This window comes from Momordica charantia (assembly GCF_013281855.1).
Source record: "Momordica charantia cultivar OHB3-1 chromosome 10 unlocalized genomic scaffold, Mcharantia_2.0 BLBB01000010.1, whole genome shotgun sequence".
NCBI lineage: Eukaryota > Viridiplantae > Streptophyta > Magnoliopsida > Cucurbitales > Cucurbitaceae > Momordica > Momordica charantia.
This window is the reverse complement of record NW_028275158.1, coordinates 4,076,870-4,103,675: the sequence shown is the minus strand read 5'-3', so window position 1 is coordinate 4,103,675 and position 26,806 is coordinate 4,076,870. Positions and strand designations below refer to the sequence as shown.

Sequence of the window (26,806 nt, the reverse complement as noted above, 5' to 3'; positions counted from 1 at the left end):
TAAAAAATATCCATTTTATTTACAATAAAATTACATAGCCACAGAAAATTACATAGGTATATATTTATCGTGTAATTCTATTCCATTGGATAATTATTTCTAGAATCTTTTTTCTCCTCCAACAACTTTTTAGAATAATATTTTTTTAAGTATTTAAACTTTTTTTTTCCATTACATATAAATTAATATTAAGTTATTCATCTTAGTTCAACTTTTGAAACTAGAATAATAAATATTAGTTTTCTAACAAAATGGTGAGAAATTGACCCAAATAATCAAAATAACTCACATTATTCAAATATGTTAGAGTTGGTCGTCTAACTAAAGTTATTCATTAAATTTTCGATCAAAATAACTAAATGAAATCTAAATTCTTTTAAGCTAATTCAATCCAATCCGACCCATAAACACTACTATCAATAACGATAGCGAGATTAGCGGTCGAAGGTCGAAGAATATTAGAATTTATGATGAAAATGAAAGACAAGGAAAGAGAGAAACCCATAGAAATGCAATGGCCTTGTATTTTACATATTTATTTTTGTGGTGATTTGAGTAAACATGCGTCCAGCCTCCCGATTCAAATCTTGTCCATACAATATTTATTAGTCTGTCGAAAAATACATATTTATTATTGCTTTTTTATTACGCAAGTTGATTCAAAATGAGGTCTATAGTTGAAAATCTCATAATAATTTAAATCTTTATAGGATAAGTTACCCTTTTGATTTATGAGATTTAAACTTAAATTTTGTTAAAATCCTTTGAAGTTTCAAGAATGATATTTTAATCTAAAAGTTAAAACAATTTTAAAAAATGTTAAGTTCGTTTAATTTTTATTTATTTAATTTTTTTCGGTTAAAACAGTTCAAATTTCTATCTCATATATATATATATATATATATATATATTATTAAAAGAATCTGTATCAAATAATTTGAAAGTAGAATGTTAAAGACGTGTGAAAAGATTGTTTACTATAAAATCTTAAACAATCTTACCTACACGTCTCGACCTTTCTACATATTTTCCATATTTGTTAGAAAAATCCAAAAGATAAACAAAATCAAAAGTCCTTTCAAAAAGAAAAATAATGATAAAATAAAAAGTATTGTTTACCATAAAAGGTTGAAGATCACGTGGCACCCTCTTGGCCTTTTGAAATTTTCACTATATTAATTTTTTTAAGAAGAAAAAGAAAAAAAGAAAACTAAATATCAAAGTTAAATTGTAAACTTAGCTTGGATAGTTTTTAGGTTAAATAATGAACTGGCCCTCTAATTTAAGTTTAATTTCAATTTAGTATCTATTAAAATGTTTGATATAATCTTTATAATTGCAATTTAGTTTCAATTTGGCATATGTATTAGCCAAATTACAAAGTTTCAGTTGTAATTTGATAAGGTATATCAATTTTTTTTTCAATTTCATCTTTAATGAGTGTTACCATATTCACTATAAACTTTAAAAAGTAATATAATAGGTTTTAGTTGAAGAATCGTGGAAAAAAATTATATATTTTGTTTAAAATTAGTGAAGATTCAAACAAAAACACCATTGTTTTCGAGATTCTACTACGCCAACTTGAATTTCGATGACGATAAAAAAATGTATGGGTAAAAATAGTGACAGACCACAACTGACCATGTTAAGGTCAAATTTATTGTGGTAACATCTAATTGTTCCAAACAAACTTCCATTAATTACTATGTATGTTTATTCAAAGAGTATTTCAAAAAAAAAAAAAAAGATATTTATGAAAGGTCAAGATCAATATTGAAACTTTTGAAACGATACCTATTTTTTAAAAGAGAGGGCAAAGTGGGCAAAGTTCAAGATATTTTTTTTGTAATTGAGCCTATATAGAAATGTAAAAAATATAAGACGACCAAGTAATTGAATTGAGGTACTTAGACCACACTAAACACAGTTGCCCACTCCAATCATTTCTCACATTACCATTAGTTCATTAGCCAAGAATAATAACTCAAACTTTGTGGTACTGGTCGAATATTTGAAGCCCTCAACACTCCTATAGGATCTATATAGAAATATAAAAGATAAAAGAACTACAACACGATCAAGTAATTTGAGATGCTTGAACCCTCTCATCTCTTTAGTATTTTTACTCAAACCTAAACCACACTAAATGATCGAAAATATTTAAGTTCTGAATAGTGGGCAAGTACCTATCCCTATACTATCGAAAAATTCACAGTCCTCATTATTTTTTTAAAAGAAACTCTTATCTTGCCTCTAGCTCAACTTATTCAGATCATATTTGAAAAGAAACATCCTACAATTCTGTAATTTTCCCTACTGCAGAAAGCCTTTGCTTCTCAGGCTCTCCACCGTATCTCTAATGGCAACTTCAAGAGGAGTGAAAACAAGTCCCAGTTCAATCAACCTCTTGGCTGCATCTCTGCAGGCAACCAAGCCCGGCTGTGTTTCCCCCACGAACCTGCACAGAATTCAAATCACTAACCAGAAAACAAAACAACAGCAAAAAGGGTACACCAAACACATCAAATTTCAAATATTTGAGCAAGTCGTGTGACCTGTGAACTGGGAATTGAGGGTAGATTTTGGAGACTTTGTGTGCAAAATCAGCAAATTGATAGATGCCATTGGTGCAAAGATATCTACCAGAAGCAGAGGGGGTCTCAAACAGTAAAACTTGTGCTTTTGCAATGTCTTTGACATGGACAGCGCCCAACCAGTGATATTCCTGGCTATCCTTTGATCCTTGGAGCAGCTGCTGCAATACTGCACAGCTTGCATTGAGATTAGGCTGCAGAAGAGGACCAAGACATGTGGCTGGCAGAATTGAAACTACATCTATTCCATGCTTCTCTACAAACTCCCATGCTGCTTTTTCTGCCAATGTTTTGGACACTGGATACCATTTCTGCAAAAGTCATTCCAACAACCACACAGTGTAATGTTAAAAACTAAAGAAATATGAACATGGATCAGGTGCGGTACTGCCAATATTTTAATTGCATTGGTAACTGTTTCTTGTTCCTCATTTTTTTTTAATTGAAAGAGGAAGGAAACTTGATTTTGGAAAGGAAAACGAAAAAAAAAGAAATAGTTCACCTCTAACATTAATTTGTTAGGTAAATGTCCATCTGGGCTGGCCATTGCCAACCTTTCTATATAAAAGTTTCAACTTTCTTGCTCCTAAGATTAGGATACTTCCATCTTAACAAAACACGTGAAACTTTATCACCAACACTCACGAGAATTAATGCATTACTTTGCTTTAATTGAAAGTGGAAAAAATCGACAGTAAAGGGTCCGTTCTTGGTTAACCAAAATGTCATTTCTTCGCTTGAAATTTTTTGGAATTAGAATTAGAAAACTAGTGATGTTGTTTATCTTTTTCTTATATTTTTCGATGGTATTTTATCAATTAAGCATTTTTCAAGTATATATGTTGGGATTACATTACTAGTAGAGTATCCCTTGGGATTTCCATAAGTATGAACTTGTTGATAATTAGAAGGGAGGACTCACTCCGTAAATGACTTTGTTATAAAATTGAGAAAGATAATTGCTATATTCAACTGGGTGTTATAAGGTTGTCGCGTACAATGTATATGGATGCTCCATGATCAAGCATTAACTCAATAACTTCGATTGAGCATCTTGGAATCAGAATAGGAATCATATAGTACTAGTATATCCTTTCTTATTTATAGCTCATTACAAACATATTACCTAAAAATTGGGGTAATATTATTTCTAATTAAAATAATACTAAATCTTAATTTATTATTTTATTGAAAGTAACTATTTTTTATTATAAGAATTCATTTCATATTAACAAACAATAAATAATTAAATTAAAACTGCATCAATTAAAAATAATTAATATATTTTTTACTAAAACAACCCTCATTAACATAAAATATTATTAAATTTTGTTGTTCTAATATTTAACAATAACAAATTTTATTTTAACAATGCCATGACAAAGTAAAGTTAAATATTAAATAATTCATAAATTAAGTAGAAATATGTAGTATTATAAATAAAATCACATTATATAAGAAAAGTTGGTATAATCTTTTTATTAAAAGAAATATTATTGGTAATATAAATAAATAAAGAATCAAATTGTAAAACAATTAGAGAGAAATAGCAAAAGGTGTAAAGTAATTATTGAAAATGGACTAGACCCATGAAACAAGAGACCATAAAGGAGATGAATGAGATTACCGAGATACCAACATGACTTGAACTACTCTCAAGAGTGAAGATTATTCCTATAACACTAAACTCTCCTAAGAAGTCACCCAACTTAAGTACGGTTAATTTTAGTTTTTATGATTGAATTGATTTCATTACTACAATTTGCCAAATACCATCAAGTAGCGAACCAAATTCCTTCTATTCAATGGTCCCTAAGTTACATTCAACCAATTTTTTTTTTATTTTTTTATTTTGAGTAAATAACAATGTGCAAATTAGAAACAAAACTTTAAATTCTCATATATATATATATATATATATACACTGACAATTTCGTTAATCGAAGACAAACAGAGAGGGCAATTGCCCACAAAGCTTGAGCAGCAAGGCATTTGAAAATCACGAAACATGAGAAAAGGGAAAAGAAAGGAACCTGGCGGGATTTGCAGTATGCCAAGTCGGTCCACGAAGATTCATCGATGGCCTTGTCCTTGGGCCACACCGAATTCGGAACCAGAGCCGAAATCGAAGATGTAAGAACAACGCGCCTCACTCCCAATTTCTTCGCCGCATCAAGAACATTCAAAGTTCCATTCACCGCCGGCTCCACCAGCTCTCTCTGCGGATCCTTCGGATCCTCCAGCGTGCACGTCGACGCGATGTGGAACACGCCCCTACACCCTTCCACAGCCCTAGCCACGGCCTCCCCGTCCATCACGTCCGCTTCGAAAACCCTAACCTTCGAATTAGAGCTCGCCGCGGCCTGGAGATCAATCAAGTGGGATGGATCCGAGCCGGGGAAGATGGAGGCGTGAATCGCGGTGTAGCCGGCCTCCAGAAGCGTACGGACCACCCACGATCCGATGAATCCGTTGGCTCCGGTCACGCAAACGGGCTCTTTCGCCATCGTGTTCTACGATTCTCGATTCTCGAAATTTGGAGCGGAGGGCGGATGAAGAGTTGAGAGAAGTGGAGCAAACGGAACGATGGTGATTGTTTATCCATTGAGAAATTTCCATTTCAGGATTTGTAGAATTTGATGGCGAGAAATGTTTGTTTTCTCCGTTATAGGAGAGAGATTCTGTTTGGACTTCAGAATCCGAAGAAGATCAGAGGTCTCTTTCCTCGGATTTCAACTTTGAACAGACTTCTCTAAAATTTAAAAAAAAAAAAAAAGTTAATTTACAGAATTTAAAATGAAAAATAAAAACTTCGCGCCAGATAGGGGTCGAACCTACGACTTTCTGCTTAGGAAACAGACGCTCTATCCACTGAGCTACAGGCGCCAGTTTTTCATTTTGTTAGTAAACGTTATTTAAATTCTTTATTATATAATTATTTGAAATAAATCTTTACATAAATTATGTATAAATAATTCTTTCACTTTTTCAATGAGCATTTTATTGAGCTTAATTTATAAAGGACTATTTCAACAATATATATATATATATGCGCGTGTGTTAGATAAAGTTTATTTAAAATGAGTGTTAATTAGTTATTTGTGTTCATGATTAAGCGAAAGTTTTTTTAGTTCAATAATACGTGGAGATGAGAATTCGAACTTTCAATCATTCAATCGATCCACACTAATTGAGTTTTTTTTAGTACAACATATGGGAGTGGGAAATCGAACTCACAACCTCTTAGTTAGAATTATATGTTAATTATCTTGGTTTTGACACATATTAATTGAATTATATTTAGATTGATTAGGTAAAATTTACTGTTAAAGAGGTTTTTGCAAAGGTCATAGTATTATTCTAAGTTGTATAAATTATATATACACTCGTTTGAAAAGATTAAACAAAAAAAGTATTTGTTATCCAAAAATCTACCAATATTAAATTACAAATTAAAAAAAATACCAATATTCTGAAGAAAAATTAAAAAGAGAGTTTGTGGGCCTGGATCTTTTATAGGGCCATGGACCTGAAAGAACTTTTTCAATACAGTTCCTTGTATATATATATCCACAATAAAGGAGGCTTCGAAAAACATGGTCTCGTGAGTTATTTATTTATTTATTTATTCCCTCGTTTAAAGTAGAGTGAGGATTTAAATTTTCTATTTCTTAATAAAAAAAACATATACTTTTAAACGGTTGATCTATACTCGTATTGATATTTAAAAGTTATACCTTTACCTAGTGAGCCAATACATCACACAAAAACCTATATCCAAAAATTAAAATTTTTCCTCTGCACCAAGGAAGTTTTTGAAAGAGATACCAAGTTCTCGTCTACGTGTTTGCAACGATTCGAGTCTAAACATTGTATCATTTGCAATTAGAATAACAAATCTTTGGACCATTTATTTTCTCATTGTCCTTACATCCCTTTGGAGGTGTTTGTTTTGCATTTTCAACGTCTCCATTACGCTCCCTGTCAAGATTGAAGCATTTATTTCAAAGTATATAAGTATCTCTCCAACATCAAAAATGTTCTTTGGTGAAATGGTTTCAGTTCTATCATTTAGTTTATATGGTGGTAGAGGAACAACTGTATATTTTCAGAAGCTTTCATACCTCCCGCTCTCCTTTGGGATGATATCAAAACTGCTACTTACTCTAGGTCATCTTTTTTTTTTTTTTTTTAACTATGATATTTCTGTCATCTCTCCGAATCACTCTCATTTAGCCTCTTTTTATTATAGGTTTCTCATGAATGATGTGTTGTCTTTAAAAATAAAATAATTAATTGGGACAAGGGTTCAAAATGAAATTAGAGGTTAAAGAGTAACTGTGTTGGTCAATGGGAATTAGAGAATTAATGAAGGTGGTTGTTTAATTATCCTTCCTACTCATAAAATTAAATTAGGATAATTAATAGGCTAAACGAATTAGTTGTTTCGTCAATTGATATTAATGATAGAAACTAAAGTATAATTCAAAATAAATGCCATTGTACAATGAAAATTTTATCATGACATTCTTTTTTTTGTAAATTTTATAAAATATTTTTAAAATATCTATATACTTTCTAAGAACACCACATAATATAATTAAAGATTCTAATAAATGCTATAATTGTATTTAGTTTATAATAGGCACACAATTCTTCGTTAAAAAATCTGACATGAATTAAGTCTATGTGCTTCATAAGTATAGGCATGTGGCACAGAAAAAATAATAATTTGAAATTTTAAAAGATAAACTATGATATTATGTTGTTTTGTTAATAATATAATTTTCCCATATGAATACACATTTTTCTGAAATTGGTTTTGGCTAAAGGGAAATTAAAAAAAAAAGAGTAATAATCCTCTTAGAAAATAATCAAAGAAGTGCTTTTGGACCATACAAATCAATTATCATTAGTCAACCTAAGCAGAACTCAATTGGTTAGGGTATTTCAAAAGGTCGTGAACTCGAATTCCCACCTCCACATGTTGTATTAAAAAAAATACCGTTAGAAGTTAGAAAACCACCGAATCCCTAAATTATTAATTAATTTAAAGCCTCTTTTTAAAACATAAAAAGTCATTTTAAATTTTGGTACTCTGCCACCAAAATGTCCATTTTAATGTATGAATTTTTAATTTCTTCGCTAGGTTTACCATCAATTAATTTAAATAGATAAATAACGTGACTTTGAATATTTGTTGTTGCACACGAATTTAGGTATCATAGGTCAGATGAGACGAATATTTGGATAGGTGGATATATCATAGCATATAGTGATATATGACCAAAATAACCAACGGTAAAATGTATCTCCTTCTTCTTGATTCGAATCTCACAACTTCATATTTTGTCACAACATAATAGAAAAGATTAAAATAGTTGTTTTTTTAAAATTTCTAGGCTAAAAAAGCATATAAGGAAAGCTTTATTTGACAATATTTATTTTACAAATATATAAATTTTTTAAGCAAAATTTACAATAAATTTAAAAGTTGAGGAACTCATACTAAACTAGAATATATATATATTTTTTTTCAGGTGATTTCTAAAATTCCAATAACCACTGTTCCATGCAAATTCAACACTAGAGAACAAATATAATATATGGAAAAGTTTGGTAATGCACTAGTAGCTAGCAAATCTTTACTTGACTAAGCAATATCATTTCAAAATTGGATGCTGATTTTTAATTTATATTTGATTATTTATATTTATAAATATTATTGCTAGTAGAATTAGAATTCAATGGGTATTATGAATAATTGAAAACTAGATTTATTTCTAAATTCTAATCTTAGTTAAAGGGTAAGTAAGAGTTGTGTAGTGTTGAGGGTATACGGGATATATATATATATATATTTGTAGATTAACATAGCAATTATAAAATAGGCTTTCTAGCATGTATAATTAAGTAAAGTAAAATACAACTGTTATAAATTTTTACTGCCAAAGAATTTTGTGCTCAAGACTTTATAGATTCAAGCCCTAGGTTTTGCTAGATGTGAATTTCCTTTGAGAGTCCTAGTTGAATAAAAGTCTAATTAAGTTTCCTAATATTGTAATTAGACTTTTACTTCTTCTAATTGTGATCAATTTTTCTAACTCTAGTTAAACCCTCTCTAAGACTATAATTTTCAAATTGATTGCTATATATATATCTTTTTCCTATAAAATTAGTAGTAATTGATATATCCATCTTTAATTAACTTTTTTACTCTATATTTTATTATGTTTTCTAGATAGAAAAACCTATGAATAATGCATTAGAGAGGAAATTGTTATTTGTACCAAACAAAGATACAAATAACACAATAATATGTTTCAAGAAGAGAGATCATATATACGAAATACGTACAAAATACTCTAATAATATTCATAATAGTATTTCTGGATATATAAATAACGCATATCTTTAGGGAGAGTATATATTATACGAAGAAAAATATTTCTGTACTAATTCTTCGACACTTATTCTTGTTGCCAACCGCCATTAAAAATTTGAAAACACTTATTATTATTATTATTTTAAAACAAAAAACATCTCTTTTCCAATATCCCTCAAAGCTTTCATAGTGATCAACAATTACTATATATAGCTAGTAAGCACTTAGGGTACTTATAAGAACTTCAAAAATATCTCATTTTCAACATGTCCCTCCTCTTTTGTAATTATGGTGTACCTACAATCTCTCTGAATTGGAGCGTTTTTATATTAAAAAAAAAACATCTCTCTCCTAGCTCTTTTTTTTAGTACAACATGTTGGGGAGGCACAACCTCATGGTTGGAGGTACATGTCAATTACCATTGAGCTATGCTCGTTTTGACATCTCTCTCATAGCTTTTAGTCTTTATTTACTTCTCCTTTTTGTAAATTATAACATCTCTACCATTTCACTTAATTAGAGTGCTTTTATATATATAACCTCCATTTTATGTGATATATACATATCAATATTTATAGGGTTCTATCTCAAAACCAATTGATAATGAGAGGAGTAGCTCACTTATACTATAAACTCTGGTTAGATCTCTTTTTTTTTTTTCAATGTGAGATCCTTAACAATGCTCCGCCAAGATTGTGGCTTTTAGGCTCATCGATCTTGGCCATATCCATTTTCGAACGAGACGCTCGTTTGAGCATTTTGGACTATGACATACCATATCAATATTCATGAGATTTTATCTCAAACCCAACGAGAATAGTTGTCCACTTATATTATAAACTCTAATCAGATCCCTTATCTTTTCCGCGGGAAAAATCGTTGACATCACATACCTCTAAATTAATGATCTCTCCCTATGTAAAAAAGTTAGCAGTGAAGTAATGACTCTCTCTCTCTCATTCATTATGAAGAAAATTAATGAGCCATCTTTGGGTGTGGGTTTATAGAATGGCAAAAGCACATACATAATATATAGGCTCTGTCGACGTAGGGCTGCAACTGCAATGGAAGTCGTTTATAAAACTACTCAAAAAAGAAACAAGAAGGTTGCCTAAAACTAAAACAACTGCCCACCATTATATCACATGGTCCTCTCTCTCTCTACTCCACATTTACATGTAATAATAATAACAATATGTATTATTCTTAACTCTAAATTGTTTAGCTCTGATCTCAAATTGATTATTCTGCCAACTTTCTTCTAGTTTCTTGCTTCAGTAAGTAGGCACAGAGAGAGAATTTTGATACTACAACTGCATGCTATATTGCTGTTGGCTAAATTTAGTAATAAATATACCACCCTACGTTATCCCCCAACTCACACACCGATCCTACATAACCCTCCTTAAATTCCCTTTCTTTTCTTTTTCCGGACCAACTTACGTGCAGCTCAACAATATTACGGAGCAACCGTCTGATTCTACAACATTTGGTTTATAAGAATTAATTACTAATGTAGGTGGCTGTCATGGAAGTTTGAACTCATTTCTTCTCCACCAATTACCCGGCTTAAATTCCTATTCTATATCTATAATATTCGACTCCCCCTCTCTATTCTCTCTCGATATACATGGCTCAAATCCCGATGAAAATCCTCTCTTCTACGCCAATTTAATTATCAATGCCCTTTACTTATTCTCTCCCTCTATTCTTAATCCCTACCCACCCTATTCAATATCCGGGAGAGATATAGAGGATTTCGGAAATATACCGTAACCCATTAGTTTAAACTCTAAGGAAAGAGGTGGAGAGACTAAAGAGATCTATCGCAACTCGTTAATTTAAACTAAAGGAGTCCCTAAGAGATAGCTTCCGTGGATTGGGACTTCAAGGAATATCCTTAAGGTCTTGGGTTCAAGTCACAAAAAACGCAACTCCAACAAACAATGACCCCTTGTGTATGTACGGATATGGGGATAGTGCACATGCTCCAGATAAATTAATTTAAACTAAACGAGGGAGAGAGAATCTAAAGGAATCAAGGGAAGAGTGGTGTTAACTAAGAATATCAATATATTGTAACTTGTTAGAGAGAGAATCAAGAGAGAGGAGAGTAGTGTTAAGAATATAAATATATTTGAAACTCATTAGTTTAAACTTTTGAATTCATTAAATATAGAGTAATCGATCACTGGAAGAATCCAAAGATAAAAGGAGAGAGATTAAAAATATAAGTTAAAAATTAAATATATTCTGTAACACACATGAAACTTTAAATTTTTGAATTTAGCAGTAAAATTCGTAGAGATTATAAAATTACTAAGAAACTAATAAAAATCTGATATATTTATAAAAAATGAACTCTGACTGAAATATGGACCATGAAGAAAACTTGTGAAGAAGATGGAAGAAGAAGACATTCTATTATTATGGATATTAAGAGATCTGAACATTTTTCTACAACAAGATCCTCTTTGGATCTCCTTACAATATTAAAAACCTAATTAAGTAATTATTTTAAAATCTCATGAAACCCTACTACATATATTTATATTTGTAATCAAGAAGAAAGGGAACAAACTAAACTAACTTAAATTATATAGATATATATATATATACTTTTTCAGATTAGTCATATATATATATATATGTTCATGATCATCAGCTAACAAAAACGAAAGATGAGAATTGAAGTCGCTTGACCTAGCAACAAGGCACGTTATTTCTTCAATCATATGAACTAATGTATAAATATTGCCAACCTGAATATAGTTCAATTGGTTAGGATGGCTAAAAGTGCAGTTTCTTTTACTTGAAGGAGTTGGCGTCGGGGATTGGATTCCACTCCCATAGTCGGTCGGAGAATACAACCGGTAGCGAGTTGAGGCTCAATTGCTGCGGTGGTGGTGGCAGCGGTTGGAAATATTGCGGCGGTGGAGGGTTTACAATGGCAACGGAAGCCGATGGCGGTGGAGGTTGTTGAAAGTGGATGAGTTTTTGGAGGTCGTCGAGAGAATTCGAAGCGGGAGAAGGAGAGAAGAAGGAGGCATAAGAGGGTAAAACTAGCGAAGAGGAAGGTTGTTGTTTATGGAGAATAATGGATTGGTGGTCGTCTTCTTCCATGGAATTGGGAGTAGTAGAAGAAGATGGAAGTCCAAGAGAAGTGGTTGCCATGTTGATCAATGGAGTTGTGGGGAAAGGGTTGTGCTTGGACAGGCCAAGGACGGTGGTGACTTCTTCACAAGAGCTCGTGGCGGAAGCATCCGCAGCGGCGGTTTCGACGGTGCTGCTCATTTGAAGGGGGTGGTGGCCGTATTGGGACTCAAAGTTCGTTTGAAATTTGTCTGTAGATGATGATGAAGTTTGGACATTAATCGCACCACCAGAAATATTATTCTTCGTCGTCATTCTAGAGGACGACGCTCTCGACGGGAGAGAACGAGGGAGCGATGGATGATCTTCAACTCCAGCTCTCTTGTAAACCCGACATAGCGAAATCTCTGCCTGCAAGTCAAATTTCATCAGAAATCGAGAAAAATTATTCATTGTGACTAAACATATTCCCCAACTACCAAAATCAGATTTCATAATCTCAATCACTTTTTTTTCTCTCTCTCCCTCTTCAACTTTGGGGGGAATTTAAAGCAAGATCACGTAGTTCGTGACAAAACATTAAAACAAAAACCCCAAAAAGTACTGTCAGAGACCGATCAGTTATATGAGCGTACGAAACAAAAACATACACAAGAGAGATTCATAAATTCCCTCCTGGAAATTAATCATTAAATTAAACTCAAACTAATCAACCCTTTCAATGTCCCCCAACAATTCGAAACCCATAAAAAAAAAATATAAGCGAAGAACCACATCTCCAAATTTAGAGAAGAAATTAAATAAAAACCTTTTGATATCGTTCGGTTTCATGATGGGGAAGACGATACTCGTTCATAATCCAGCTAGTACGAATACCCTTGGGAGCCTTCCCGGAGTAGAAAACTAGGGTTTTCTTGAGACCGATGGAGCGGAAGTCCTCGGTACGGATCATGCGGTCGGCACCCGTGGCCTTCCAATACCCGGAGGTCGTAACGCGGTTGGGGCGATCGCCGTTGCGGTACTTGCGATCGCGGGGGACGTAGAAGAACCACTCCTTCTCCCCAATGGCAGCCAAAGCTAAGACAACACAAAAGGAAGAATGAACGAATGAACGAATTACAGTTTTAGAGGGAGAAAGAAAATACCGGGAAGCTCCCAAGGATCATAGCGATAAAGATCGAGGAAAGTGATGAGTTCGACATTAAAGCGCTTGCCCTCGACCTTACGGCGAAGGTAGAACTCTACCAGCTCTTCTTCAGTAGGGTGGAAGCGGAAGCCGGGCATAACGACGTCGTGTTGGTGGTCATCACCATTATTATCCACTAATTGGCTATTACTGTTATTGTTTTTGTTGCCGCTGCTGCTGATTTCTTCGTGGCTCATCGTCGATGAACTGCTCGCGGCGGCTGCAATTGCCATAAAACTTGTCTTTTTTTGGTATTTTTGGTGTGGGTATGGCTGTATGTGAGAGTATTTATTTATATATGGTGTGGGAGAAAGGAGCAAGTGGGGGTGGGGGAGGAACAGGAGAAGATAAGAAGGGAAGATGGTGAAATTTATATATATGTCGTACCACTCCAAAAAAGTTTCTCTCTCTAGAACAATCTATGAACAAAAACATGGGGTGGGGTGTTGAATTTTTTAGTTTTTTTTTCTTTTTTTTTCCTCTCTTTTTTCTTTACTTATGATGAAAATGAGGGGAGAGAGAGACCCAAAAGAAAAATGGGAACAAAAGAGAAAAAGGATATGTTTGGGATTGAGTGAATTTTTAGTAAAATTTGGGCTAATTGTAATCACTCTAGTGAAGATGGAAAAATTCAATTTATATAAGTTTTATTTTTTGAAAGATAACCGAATATTTCATTGAGAAGTATGTGAGAGACATGCAAAATAATGGATAAGAGAGCACTCCAAACGAGTGAAGTAGTAAATTCATATATTTTTAAAATTTTAATTTATATAAACTTTTTTTTTAGAAACCTGCATATCATCCCTTCAAAAAGTATATGAGAGATATATGCGGGAAAGTTAAGTAAAAGGCAATCCACTTCAATGAGATGATGGAAATGTTGTAGTTAAAAAAGAATATCGATTTCGTGGACCAAGATAAAAAGCTCCCATTTTTATGTCCTCCCACAAATTTTTTGTCACAAGTTTAGAAATATGTGTGAAGAGACGATTGTTTTTTTAAAGCAAAATATTCCTATTACTAGAGAGAGGAATATTAATATATTCCAAAACGAGTCGACTCTGACAAAAGATCAACACTAGAGATGTTGAAAATATGGAAAAACCACCTTCAAAAATTCTACAAATCTTCAATTTATATAAGTTGATAATCGTTAAGATGATATCCAATATAAATGAATTAAATTTATCCAACCTATTAATTTAAGTTTTTGGGTTGAGTGGTGGTTTGTTCCTCTTTAATAATAACTCATAACGGTATAAAAGGTATAGATTCATAAATTTTTATTAAATATTTTCTAATATTACATTTGATAACAATTTATCCTCATTTGATAACAATTTCATTTTTAGTTTTCTATTTTAAAAATGAAGTTTAGAAACGTTACTTTATTTTATTTTGTTATATAATTTTTTTAATATTTTCAAAATTTAGACCAAATTTTGAAAAAAGAATAGCTTTCAAAAACTTATTTTTGTTTCTCCCTTGAAAGATGATGGTGCAGTAACAAACCGTTGAAGCCTTGTGATATCATCTACTTTAAGATCTCAAGCTAAGTCCCTACATTGATCATAATGTTTCTCAATCCAGGAAACGAGTGAGAAGTCAAAAAATATATATAAAAACTTGTTTTTATTTTTGAAATTTAGTTAAGAATTAAAAATATAATTTCAAAAAAGGTAAAAAATTTAATAATGAAATTGTAAAAAACAAACATAATTTTTAAAAATGAAAAACTAAAAGCGAAACTGCTATCAAACAACACCTTAGAAATCTCTAAATACTTTAAATTTAAAAAAAAAAGTTCAATAACAAAATCATTTCCACGTTTGAGTTATACCATTTAAAAAATACTCTTTCACAAAGTATTTGAGACAAAAGTACTACATAAATACTATTTTATTATTAGAAAAACGTATCTCTCGTATATTGATATGATAGTGTAATATTGTCCGCCCCAAATCTTAAGCTCATATCAACAATTATATTATTCTCTAAAGTGGTTTTTTTTTCTTTTCTCGTTAGGTGTATTGTTTTTTTCATTTCGAGAGAAAATTATTTTTAAGTTACGATTTCCAAAATACACCCTCAAACACAGCGAAAATGAGTGAGAGGTGTGGTTTAAGATGAGAAAATGACATTACAGGCTGAGGACAGGGTGGCCATAGCCCATTAGCGGTGCCCCTCTTGGATCTTTCTTCCACGCCTTCTTCAAAATTAAAATTTTAATTCCTCTTTTTTTTTCCCCTCCTTTTTCTCTCTCTCCATAAAAATAATTCATGTACTCCATGGCTTCAAAAAGTCTTAAATTATTACACATTTTTAGTTTATGCACTCATGCTAAAACGACCATCACTGTTCTTCTTTTACCTATATTATTTTGTTAAATGTTTTCCAATAATTTTTAGAGGAAAAAATGTTCTTCGTATTTTTAATTACAACTCTTCATTAGATTTGTTTCCATTTCTTACAAAGAATTTGTGGCTGCATATGAAATCTATTTTAAGGTTGAGATGATATTCGTTTGGTTAAATTTGATATCATTATCAGACTAAAAATAACTTCCTTAATTAACTAAATTAATTTTATATCATTTTCTTCCTTATTTTAATTATTCCAAATTGTTCTATATTCCCACTAGGGAAAGAGAGGAATCCAAATATAAGTACTAAAAAAATTTAGTACAATGTTGGAAATACAGTGTCACTAGGTACATCTTGTCTATTCATGAATGAAAAATTAGTTCAAATATACTTAAGTTCATTTAATGTATTTAATTAAGATGTTAACATGAGCTTATTTTTCATTATATGAAATATAGTGATTCTAAGAAATTTTATGCTATGGTTGATTCTTTACATGAAAATAATGAATAGAACAAAGAAAAAACGAGCTGATCTATACCTTTCAGGAATTTGAAAATGTGTTAGATAGTATAATTTGGAAAATTGAAATTAAATTTTGAGTTTAAATTTTATGTTTGATGGCCGACTTTTGAAAATAAATGTGCCTGGTTAGAATCTAACTTTTAAAAAGTAATAAATTGAAATTTGTTTTCTGAACAACTCTAAGTTGAGAATAAACTCTTAGAAGAAGAAATGACGTAAATAGATGCTAGATAAGATTGTTAAATGTGATAATCTAAGTGTAGTTGGTTAAAACATAAATCATATGATCAAATTAAAGGTCGGTTTGAATCGAATCTCCCATTCAACATATTGTCGAACTAAATAATAATAATAATATAATAAGATAGCAAAAAAGGTGAGTCTGAATCTCCCACTCACAAAAAATAATAAATAAATACAAAAACAAAATTAAAAATAGAAAACAGTTTGAGTATGTAAAAAAAAAATCTTCTTTTTAATAAAAAACATGATGTGGTGTCGGGATTTGAACTTACCAGAGTATAAACAAGTGTCTTAACCAATCAAACCAAATTAGATAAAATGTGATAACATATTAAAAAATATAAAAATAAACTCATTATTTCAACTCTCAATTCATAAATAATTAGAATAATAATAAAGGGGGTAAGAGAGACAAAATTTGAAGCAAGGGAGCATCAACAAAATTTTACCACAATTAATAACCCTATTTTTACCACACATGCAAGTCAAAACTTCCCTTTTTCTTACCAAAAAGTTCAAAAACTTCCAACATTTCAACCAAAAACTTGTCTTCAAACATGACATTGAATTAACCCTACTTTACTTGCTCTGTCTTGAAGAATATTTATGATATATATAGATCCATCCCCTTGCTATATATATCTAGTGAAAATAATTAATAAATTACAAAAAAAAAATCAATACCTAAAAAAACCCAAAAAAAAAAAACAATTACAACTTTGGGTCTTAATTAAATGGAAATAATTGATGGAGATTTGTGGGACAAATATAGGTGGGGATGAATTTGAATTTATGCACACAGCTAAATTAGCTTTACATATAATATAATAATAAAAATACATAATAAAAAAATTGAAAAAGATAAAAATTTAGTGAAAGAGAGAGAGAGTCAAGAGGAACCCGTGACTGGTCTCTTCTCTCCAATGAGGTTGAAGATGACAATTTTGCTAATTAGTCCTTTCTCTCTCTCTCTTCACACATTTTCCCTAAAATCTTTGCTGTATCCAAATATATGATTAATAGTATAATTAGGTTAATTAATTGAATTAGTTTTAAGTTGAATTAATTGCCTCTTACTATTTACTCCTATCAACTTCACACGTATTATTCTTTTCAATTTTGGCACTTTTATATAATTATATAATTATATATATGATATGTCCCACAATGTAGTTTAGAGTCTCTTTTAAGAGTCTTGTTTAGTACCGATGTCAACACGTAATTATCTAAAAAATATAATGCTACTTTTTAAGGGGAAAAAAAAACAAGATAGTTGGATGTGGAGAGATTCAAACTCAAGATATAAATTCTTTAAAGTAAATGGTTGTTTTAAGTATATAGTCATGATGAAGCTGATTTTAGATATGAGTCATTTCCATTTTTATTTTTGTTGAGGGTGAAAGTCGAACAGATGACATGGCAGGCTCGAAGGGTTACACTTGGATGGGGGACCACAAATTAAACGTGACATACGATGGAAGGAAGATGCGGCCTGGGCACCTATTGCATGGTACGAGTGGCGAACGACAATCTGCTAAGAATAGTGTGACAGGTCACAGTACTACCGTCGCTCCGTCAGGATGTCCTCTAACCGCCCGTTAGAATCTCGTACGACGTCGACTCGACCAGTCCTGCCACAAATAGGTGGTCCTCCTTAGTCGTAAGTACCTATTAAAAGGAAAGAACCACCACAATCATTAGGATAAGTGAAAATTTTGTCGCTAATTTACTAAAGTGCTCTCTGCTATATTATTCCTCTCTGAATACTAATTTGACCGTCAGAGACTGTTAGCTAGGTAGGACACCAAACCAATGTCGATGATCGTTGTTGCAGACTCATTTGTCAACGACAGCCAGTTTCGCAAGATACACGGACCTCTCCGAAACTCACCATCAACAAATTTATCTTCAAATTTTATCTTTAATGTATCATATTATTATTTCAATCCATAAATCTTTTTGTTTAAAAATGATTGATAATGAGATAGTTGGTGTTATCGGGTGATTTTTTCAATCTCAAACATACTCTCTCGATCTCTCTCACTCCATCGCGATTCTCACACCACGTCGATATCTTTTCCTCTCTCTCATCCCCTAGCTCTCTTTCTCTCTCTAAAGGAGAGTTTGCTTGTATTGCATTTGTTGTGTAAAAGCCAGTTGGTGTCGCATTAGAAGACTTGAAAACCAAAGGGACACAGTCACGGGTCTTTTGATTTAAACCCAAAAAACAAACACCAAGTTCAACCTTTCAAGATCAGCCCCTCTTTTTTCCTTTTTTTGCAAAGCTACCCACCTTTTCTTTTATATTTACATATATATACTCTCATAAAATTAGGGCTTAGCTGTCACCTAAAACCTCACGCGTTAATTAATGACAAATCAGCCTATTAAGGGATAACCCTTTTATTGTTTTTCTTTTCTTTGATATATTATCCATCTTTTTTTCAAGTTTTTAACCAAATTTCAAAAAAAAAAAAAATATATATATATATATATATATATATATTCTAAAACTACTATTTTTTAGTTTTCAAAATTTGAGTTAAATTTGGAAAACATTTTTTAAAATAGATAATAGGTGGAACTTGGAAATATTGTTTTTTTTTTTAATTATTCATGTGAGTGTCTGGGTCACATGACTAGTCTCATTCGACAGACACCTGTCCCTACAACATTTTATGGGGAACAACACATAGGAACTAATTCTTAAGTCATCATCTTATAATGGATAAAACACATATTATCTTTCTCCGAGTAGATTCAATTTTCCACCCCACCTTTTTTTTAACTTAAAAAAGCAATTCAAATATGGGGTGGAATTCGAATCTATAATTTCAAGAGAGGTTATTAATTTATATCTTTTTTTTTAGAATAACAAACGTGAAAGTGTCTTTTATTTCACCCATATCTCTTCCTTGTTAGCCCATTTATTTCATGAAAATGTTTGGTTTTTGAATCAAAATTTTAGTGAAACAGTTAATTAATCCTTATATTTTCTTAAATTAGTACCAACCGCCTAGATTGTTACACACAAAAATACAATCATCAAAACGTGTGGTATGAACTAAATATTGAAACTTTAACTAATATTATATTGGAACCATGAGATATCTCAATACTAATTTCGAGAAACGTCATTTTGACCATTTTTTTCTCTTCTTTTTTCTTCCATTCATATACTATTACATATACAAAATAATATTTACATTATAAACTACATTTAATAATATTTACGTGTATCGAGAGCTCTCTGGCGATAGAACTTTCAATGATTATGACACCTCTCCAAAATTCTTCCCAATAATATAATGTAGGTGACGTTGAGGCCAATTTTAAATTTAAACAAATTGTAACATTATTATTTTTCAATAGTTAATTAGTTTTTTTTTTTTAGATCGTTGTGGCTATATTAAATTATTGGTGGAATTTTAATATTTTCCGTGATTCTTTTAGTTTAAAAAGAGAGGCTGAATTTGAATGGTCCTTTATACTCATATTGAAATTGAAATGATTTATGGAGTGATTTTAAGATTTTTTTCGAAGAAATGTTTTTTTAGATTAATATTATTTTTACTATTATTCAGCTTTAAGTTTCGATTTGATTAACTTAAAATTTAAAGATTAAAATTGACTTAATCAACTGAATATATGGTTTTTAAAAAATCATTCTTTTACCTAAATATTACTTTCATAGAATTAGGTATTTATCATTGATACTTTCACAACATATTGAGAAGTTTCTTTTAATTATTAAAAAAGTACTTTTAAATATTTCAAACAAAGACCTAGGAGGGTTTTTTTCCCAAGTGTTTGAATAGGAAAATATTAATTGCTCTTGATTTCATGAATAGCCAAATCATCAATGTCCTCATGACAATGTATAATAAACAGTACATTTATGTAAAAAAAATAAACAGTACATTTATAGATGAAAAAACCTAAATTTAGAATTTTCATATAACGCAGCAAACATCTTAATAAAATTAGATTAGTTACTATAAAATAAATCCTAACACTAATTTTTTAAGTACTACATGTGAAAAGCGAGGATTCGAAGATCAGAAATAAGTATCTTAACCTACACTCTTTCAAAAAAAAAATGTCTTAACCTAGATTTACAAATCTCAATAGAATTTAAAAATATATATAAATTAGTCTAAAAATTTTAAAGAACTCATTCGATTAAACTTGATTCAATAATAAATTCATTTCTAATTTTTTATTTTTAAATAAAAATAATGTTTAAGAATTGATAACTAAAAACAAATTAAATTGTTATTAATAAATGGGATTTTAATTACTCAAAGAAAGGAAGAATTTAGTAATAAAATATAATACTTGAAGTTTGTAAACCCAATTTAACCTTAAAAAGTCCACATTTTCTCTTATCTTTGTTGATTGACTATTTATTAAAAACGTTTCGGTCATGAGTTCAAATTTTCATCCACAATTTTTACTCCCACGCATTGTTGGGTTAAAAAAAAATTATTTTTAACATAAAGTTTCAATTTTTTAGTTTATTGGTAATTCAACCGGGTATCTGTTACATCTACCAGTATTATATTTTTAATTAATATTCACGAATAATTTATTAAGAATAACATATTAAAAATATCAAATATATTTATCAACTTATCGGATTAAGTTTCTAAGCTTAATAATAGTTTAATTATAATATGATTAAGAGAATTAGGTCATGGTTTCACCCACCTCTCTGTCTTAATTGAGTTGAATTTCGAGATTGGGTTTGAGTTGTCTAGTGCAAATGTTGATACTACTAAACCCTAAATTTGGACCAAATCTAAAATGTGAATTGGAGTCAAAGATATTTTTCATATTACCAACCAAAGATCTAGAACCCTAACAAAACCCATAACTACCATTTTTAGAATTTCCACTCACAAAGCAAAATAAAATAAAAATTTAAAAACACGAATCCTTATAAATATTAGGCTAACTTATAAATAAATAAATATATATATATATATATATATTATATAGAACTTCTATTAATATTTTAAATAGAAAGTTGACATTGTTAAATTTGAGGTTGCAATTAACCTGAAATGAAGCATTTACGTTAACTTCCATTTCATTCCAGATTTTATCACGTCATTTTTCTATTTCATATCATTTCTATTTTGAGAATTGAAACACATTAGAATTCCAACTCTTCTCTACGACCTTAAGATATTCAAATATTAACAGATGTCAAAAGAATATTCCTAGTGGTTTTTTTTTTTTTGTAATTTAGCCTAAATATTAAAAGAACTATTTACAAGTTTTTTTTAGTACAAAAACTATTTACAAGTTAATTAAATATATAACATCCAAACTAATATTTTACTTACCACATACATGATAGTCAAGAGAATGTGTACACCTCATCTCTCCAATTTTGCTCCATTATTCATTGATTAAATCCTATTATATATTGGATTAGCATTTTTCTTCCATTAGTATTAAATTTTTGTCCTTTTTAAATTTCCTTCCAAAGTTATCATCCATCTCTATTTATGTTTAAGTTATGAAATTTATTAATTATATTTTAATACACCACCCTCCCTTTATCTTTATATTGTTCAAGAGTACTCTTTTTATTAAAGTCATTAAATTTGATCATTTAAAACATTGTCCATCTATTATTGATATTAAATTATCTGTAATTGATATCAAGATCATATGCCTTTGAAAATAATGTAATTTATAACAGTCAAATCATTTTTATTTTACTAATTTCTCACAAGCCCTTTTGTGATGAATAGCTAATTTTGACTTGGGCTAGTATCTTTATTAACCACATTTACATCTTATTTAGTTAATTGAGATCAATGTTTTAAAAAACAAGGTAATTTAATATGAAAAAAAACGAGGTGTTATCGGTCAGCACTTATCTTTTACCGACACCCACCATTAAATTTTAGACAAATGTGAGAAAGAAATGTATAAACTTTAAAAACTATGAAAGTTGTAAAATTTTAATTAGTGGTCAGCCCAAAAAAAGGTGTTGTGACGGGTAAATTTAATTATAATCGTTGGATAGTCCTTTTATTGTAAATTACTAATTTGACTCATTAAATAGTCATCACCCACCACAACATGTTTTTTTTTTTTAATGTTACCCAATCTTTTTAAATAGCTCACAACTAAGATTGAGAGTTTCTTTTTTTTTTAATTCCAATGTATCATCAAACAATCACATGAAAAGATCACACAATTACATTATATGATGGGGCTTAATTCCTCACTGATTTGAATATATATTCTCATAATTACTATTCTCTTTAACAAAGCAAAATGGATTTGAAATTAATGAATTATATTCATTTATGGGATAAATTCATTTCACTAAATCTCTTTGCTTGATCCACTTGTTTATATAAAGTAAATGAATCTTGTCTTCACGTGCGAATGAAAACAAAAAGGAGAGGGCCCCTTTTTGGATTAGTTGAGAATGTATTAATTAATTGATCAATCAATTAATTAAAAAATTATCTTTCTTTTTTCATTTTATGTTCCCCACAAGCAGCTCGTGGTTGAAAATCATTTGGCGGTTCATCAACCTTTTTTCATCCATAATATATAGTAAAAAAAACAAACAAAAAAAGAAAAACAAAACAGGGCAAAATTTAAGGTTGGACCCAAATCACCGACCAATATATAAGAATGAGATGTTTTTTTTCTGACATATCTTCTTCTCTATATATCTCTTTGCATGGCCACGATTTTAAGTTGGTATTGTCACTATGGATTATTGGCCGTCCAATGATTGTTGTTTTTTGAGTTTTGTTTGATGTATAATGAAATATCTACTCACGAGACGATATTCCTATAACTTCTATCGATAATTTAACTAATTGAAGAGTTTGATATCGATGTTTTCAATATACAGTAACAATTTTGTTGATGAAATTTCAAGAATGAAGTCAAAAGTATATCATGTAAATACTAGGTAAGTTACGAATTATATAATATACTTATTTACCAATTTAAATAAAAAAAATCTTGACTTTCGTTATTTTTTGTAGAGATCTCGATAGTTTTGTCAACATGAAAACTTAAATCTTTGATTATGATTTTTCTTTTTTGGATGAATTACAAAATATTCTACATATATAGGCCATAAGAAAACACATTTCCACTTTTCGTTTTTGTTCATAACATTACAAAATTTCTCTTTTTTCTTTGAAGATAGCATCAATCTTTCCCTTTTGAATATGATTGGTTTTCTTTCGTCCTAAAAATCAATATTGTATACGGCCTCTTAAGTTATTTTAAGAAGTATATAATATACTTATTTACCAATTTAAATAAAAAAAATTCTTTGATTTTCAGGATTTTTAAAATCTTTGATAGTTTTGTCAACATCGAAACTTAATTGTTTGATTATGATTTTTCTTTTTGATGAATTTTAAACCACAAAATTTTCTACATAGGTCATAAACAACATATTTCCACTTTTCGTTTTTGTTTATAACATTACAAAATTTCTCTTTTTCTTCAAAGATAGCATCAATCTTTCCCTTTTGAATATGATTGGTTTTCTTTCACCCTAAAAATCAATATCCTAATCTCTTGTGGCAATTTTCAAAATCGTCATCATCTTACTAGCTAGATTGTCTTTCTCAAGAAGGGGAATTTTAATTAATTGTGATGCAAATTTCATTTTATTTGAATTTTAGTTGAAATACAGTTTTGATTCCTCGAGTTCTTCAAAATTTTCTATTTTAGTCTCAAGTTTTTAGAATATATATATATATATATATATAATCAGCCATTTTCATTAACTTTTGAGTTAGAAACTAATAAAAACTGATTTATTTTTTAGGTATTTACCTAAATAGCATAAAAGAAATATGTATTTCAGAAAGTATAAAATTTTACAAAACTAATATCAAATCAAACTCAAATGGTAATTAAAAAGAAAAAAAAGGAACATACTAAGATGAGTCAAACTTATGTTATATTTGAAAAAATTGAATAATTTTGACCCTTTTTAAATACATATTAAATTTATACTATGGAGTTAAATTTATCCTTATTTCTAATTACCAATCACATTTATTTAATAGTTCATATATATCCTCAATATTAAGGAAAATACTTAGGTCTTGACTGGTGAGAACTTATCTCTATGCTCACGGCTCGAATTCTCACTCAATGGAGAGTACTGCGTATCGCCGCGACACCACACCGGGTGGAAAGGATCATTATTTTTTTAAAAAAATCTATTTTTGCATTTCTTTCTTTTAGTTATCAAATAATAATGGTGAGCACGAGATAGATGATCGCCAATCAAGACCTAAGTAATTCCCAATATTAATGCATATATATAATTGGTATAGAAATTAGAGAAAGAAGCAAGAGATTGTTCAATAATTTCAACGTTCTAAGATTGAAACATAATCTAATCTACAACTATTAGGTTTAAATTTTTTGGGTTTAGCATCAAAGAAAGAGATCATCATTAATATTCCTTAATAAAATGTAAGCGGGATAAGAGATCAAACCATAGACTTTTAAGATGGTAGTCGGTGTCTTGTCCACTCGAGCTAGGTTCAAATTGGCGTAAGAAATCATGCATTGTTCTCAATATTTTTTACAGTATCATTTTCTTCCCAATTAATATCCGAGTTCATAAATATTAAATCACTACTAAACCCAGGTGAGGACGGTAGACACTATATTTAACAATGTTTTAATATCCTTGAACAGCAAACTTATCCATCAACTGAATTTTAAATTTTTAAAGAAATGGCCCCATCATTTTCTATTTTCATGTAACTTGATAAATGTAGTTGGCTAATTAATATTACACACCACACTATAACTGATAGAATGCATACACAATAATTGATCAAACTTAGCATATACAAACAACTTTAGTGGCGTTTGGCTCACGAGTAATAATTTATATAGTTTGATGAAGCGTACAATCAAATCGGTAGGTAGACTTACTTATCGTAAGCTGTAAATTTATTCATCCTGCGCTCTCTCACCTTATATATATCTTATAAATCAAATTTAAGGATTCTACCTCAATTACCTGTACAAATACTCATAGAACTTATAAATCAAACACCAGATTCTATGAATTCTGAGTTTTCATATCATCTGGATAATCAAAACACGTGTTACACGAATCCAGGCTCCGAGTCCGAACCCGACAAAAAACTTAGAGATAGAGAGAGAGAGAGAGTAAGATTGGAGAAAATGATTGTTTGGTTGCCCTATTCAACAAGTAACTGATCTAAAGCCAAGGAGAGGCAAATAGAAGGGCATCTCAATATCTCAGGTTGTTGAAGGTTTGAAATATTGAAGCACATCAAATGCTGTCGTCATGTCATGTCATATTCCTTTTAGTTAAAACCCTTTTCTCAAAAAAAAATAAATAAAATAAAATATATACTCAAAAGTGTACTAGGAATAAAATCAAAAGATCAAAACTTTCTTCACACCCAAAAAAGTTCTTTTCTTCCCCTCCATAAAAAAAAATAAAAAAGTGGGAATTTCAAAACCCAACATAAATTAATCAATTACTTTCAAAGTTCCAACAAATCTCATGAATCTTCTGCCAAAGTTGCAATCTTTACACATTACATATGATTGAAAGTGCATGATTTGGGGTTTGAATAATCTTTGAACATAAAATAACAAGTGGGGTCTGAGAAGAATTGAATATTATTACATGGAGAGGATATTAATTGATTATTTTGGTCAAAATAAGAATTGAATTCAAGTTCTTTCGTTTGTTAGAGTTAATAATTAGTGGTGGAAACGGTGGTGTTTGGTAAGGCTATAATGGAAGGAGAAGGACTTGAATTAAGGCCATTGCTGACTTGGTCTTTTTTTCTTCCTTTTTTCCCCTCTTTTTTTTTATTTTTTATTTTTTGTTTCTCTCTCTAGATGTCTTTTTTTTCTCTCTCTCTATGAGCCATCACAATCGAACCGCCCCATATGAGTGAGCCGTGGCCCATTCCCATCCACCACTCACTCAGAACCAGACGAACCGCCACTTTCCGGCCGTCGTTTCTGCTTTCTATTTGTCTGCCGACTCTTTATTACCTCTCTCTCTCTCCTCTTTTTTTCTCTCTCTCTCTTGTTTTGTAGCGAAAGATATTTGAGTGTAGAGTGGAGGAGAGTGTTAAAAACGGACAAAAACGGCCGAGGAGACTTGACAGATATCAAGACTACGCGGCCGTCTTAGGTGAAGAGAGGGCACAGGTGTCCCAAAGTTAAATTAGCTGATAATAAACTTACGTGTGGAGTATCTTTATTTTATTATTTTTTCGCATGCAGTATTAAAATTGGCTAACAATAAACTCAGGTAGAACATACATGAATTAACATGAATTTAGAAAATAAATTGGACCGCCAAAGAGTAAAAATCAAAATTTATGCCTTTCAAAT

General features: G+C 30.5%; 2 protein-coding genes and 1 non-coding gene across 3 annotated transcripts; all 3 read right to left on the bottom strand.

The window, feature by feature from the left end:
• Positions 1-2,011: 2,011 nt before the first annotated feature.
• Positions 2,012-5,306, bottom strand: LOC111008179 (NAD(P)-binding Rossmann-fold superfamily protein). The gene is made up of 3 exons (XM_022280783.2): positions 4,631-5,306; positions 2,559-2,908; positions 2,012-2,461 (listed from the first exon to the last, which is right to left on the bottom strand). The coding sequence occupies exons 1-3, from the start codon at positions 5,102-5,104 to the stop codon at positions 2,317-2,319; spliced, it is 969 nt and encodes a 322-aa protein (XP_022136475.1). The 5' UTR covers positions 5,105-5,306; the 3' UTR covers positions 2,012-2,316.
• Positions 5,307-5,410: 104 nt separating this feature from the next.
• TRNAR-CCU (transfer RNA arginine (anticodon CCU)) lies at positions 5,411-5,483 on the bottom strand. Its single transcript has one exon. It is a non-coding gene; the product is annotated as a tRNA-Arg (tRNA).
• Positions 5,484-11,383: 5,900 nt separating this feature from the next.
• On the bottom strand, positions 11,384-13,626 carry LOV1 (NAC domain containing protein 35). Its single transcript, XM_022280786.2, has 3 exons — positions 13,222-13,626; positions 12,885-13,153; positions 11,384-12,487 (listed from the first exon to the last, which is right to left on the bottom strand). Exons 1-3 carry the CDS (start codon positions 13,493-13,495, stop codon positions 11,792-11,794), a joined length of 1,239 nt encoding a protein of 412 aa, XP_022136478.1. The 5' UTR covers positions 13,496-13,626; the 3' UTR covers positions 11,384-11,791.
• Between the last annotated feature and the right edge of the window lie 13,180 nt (positions 13,627-26,806).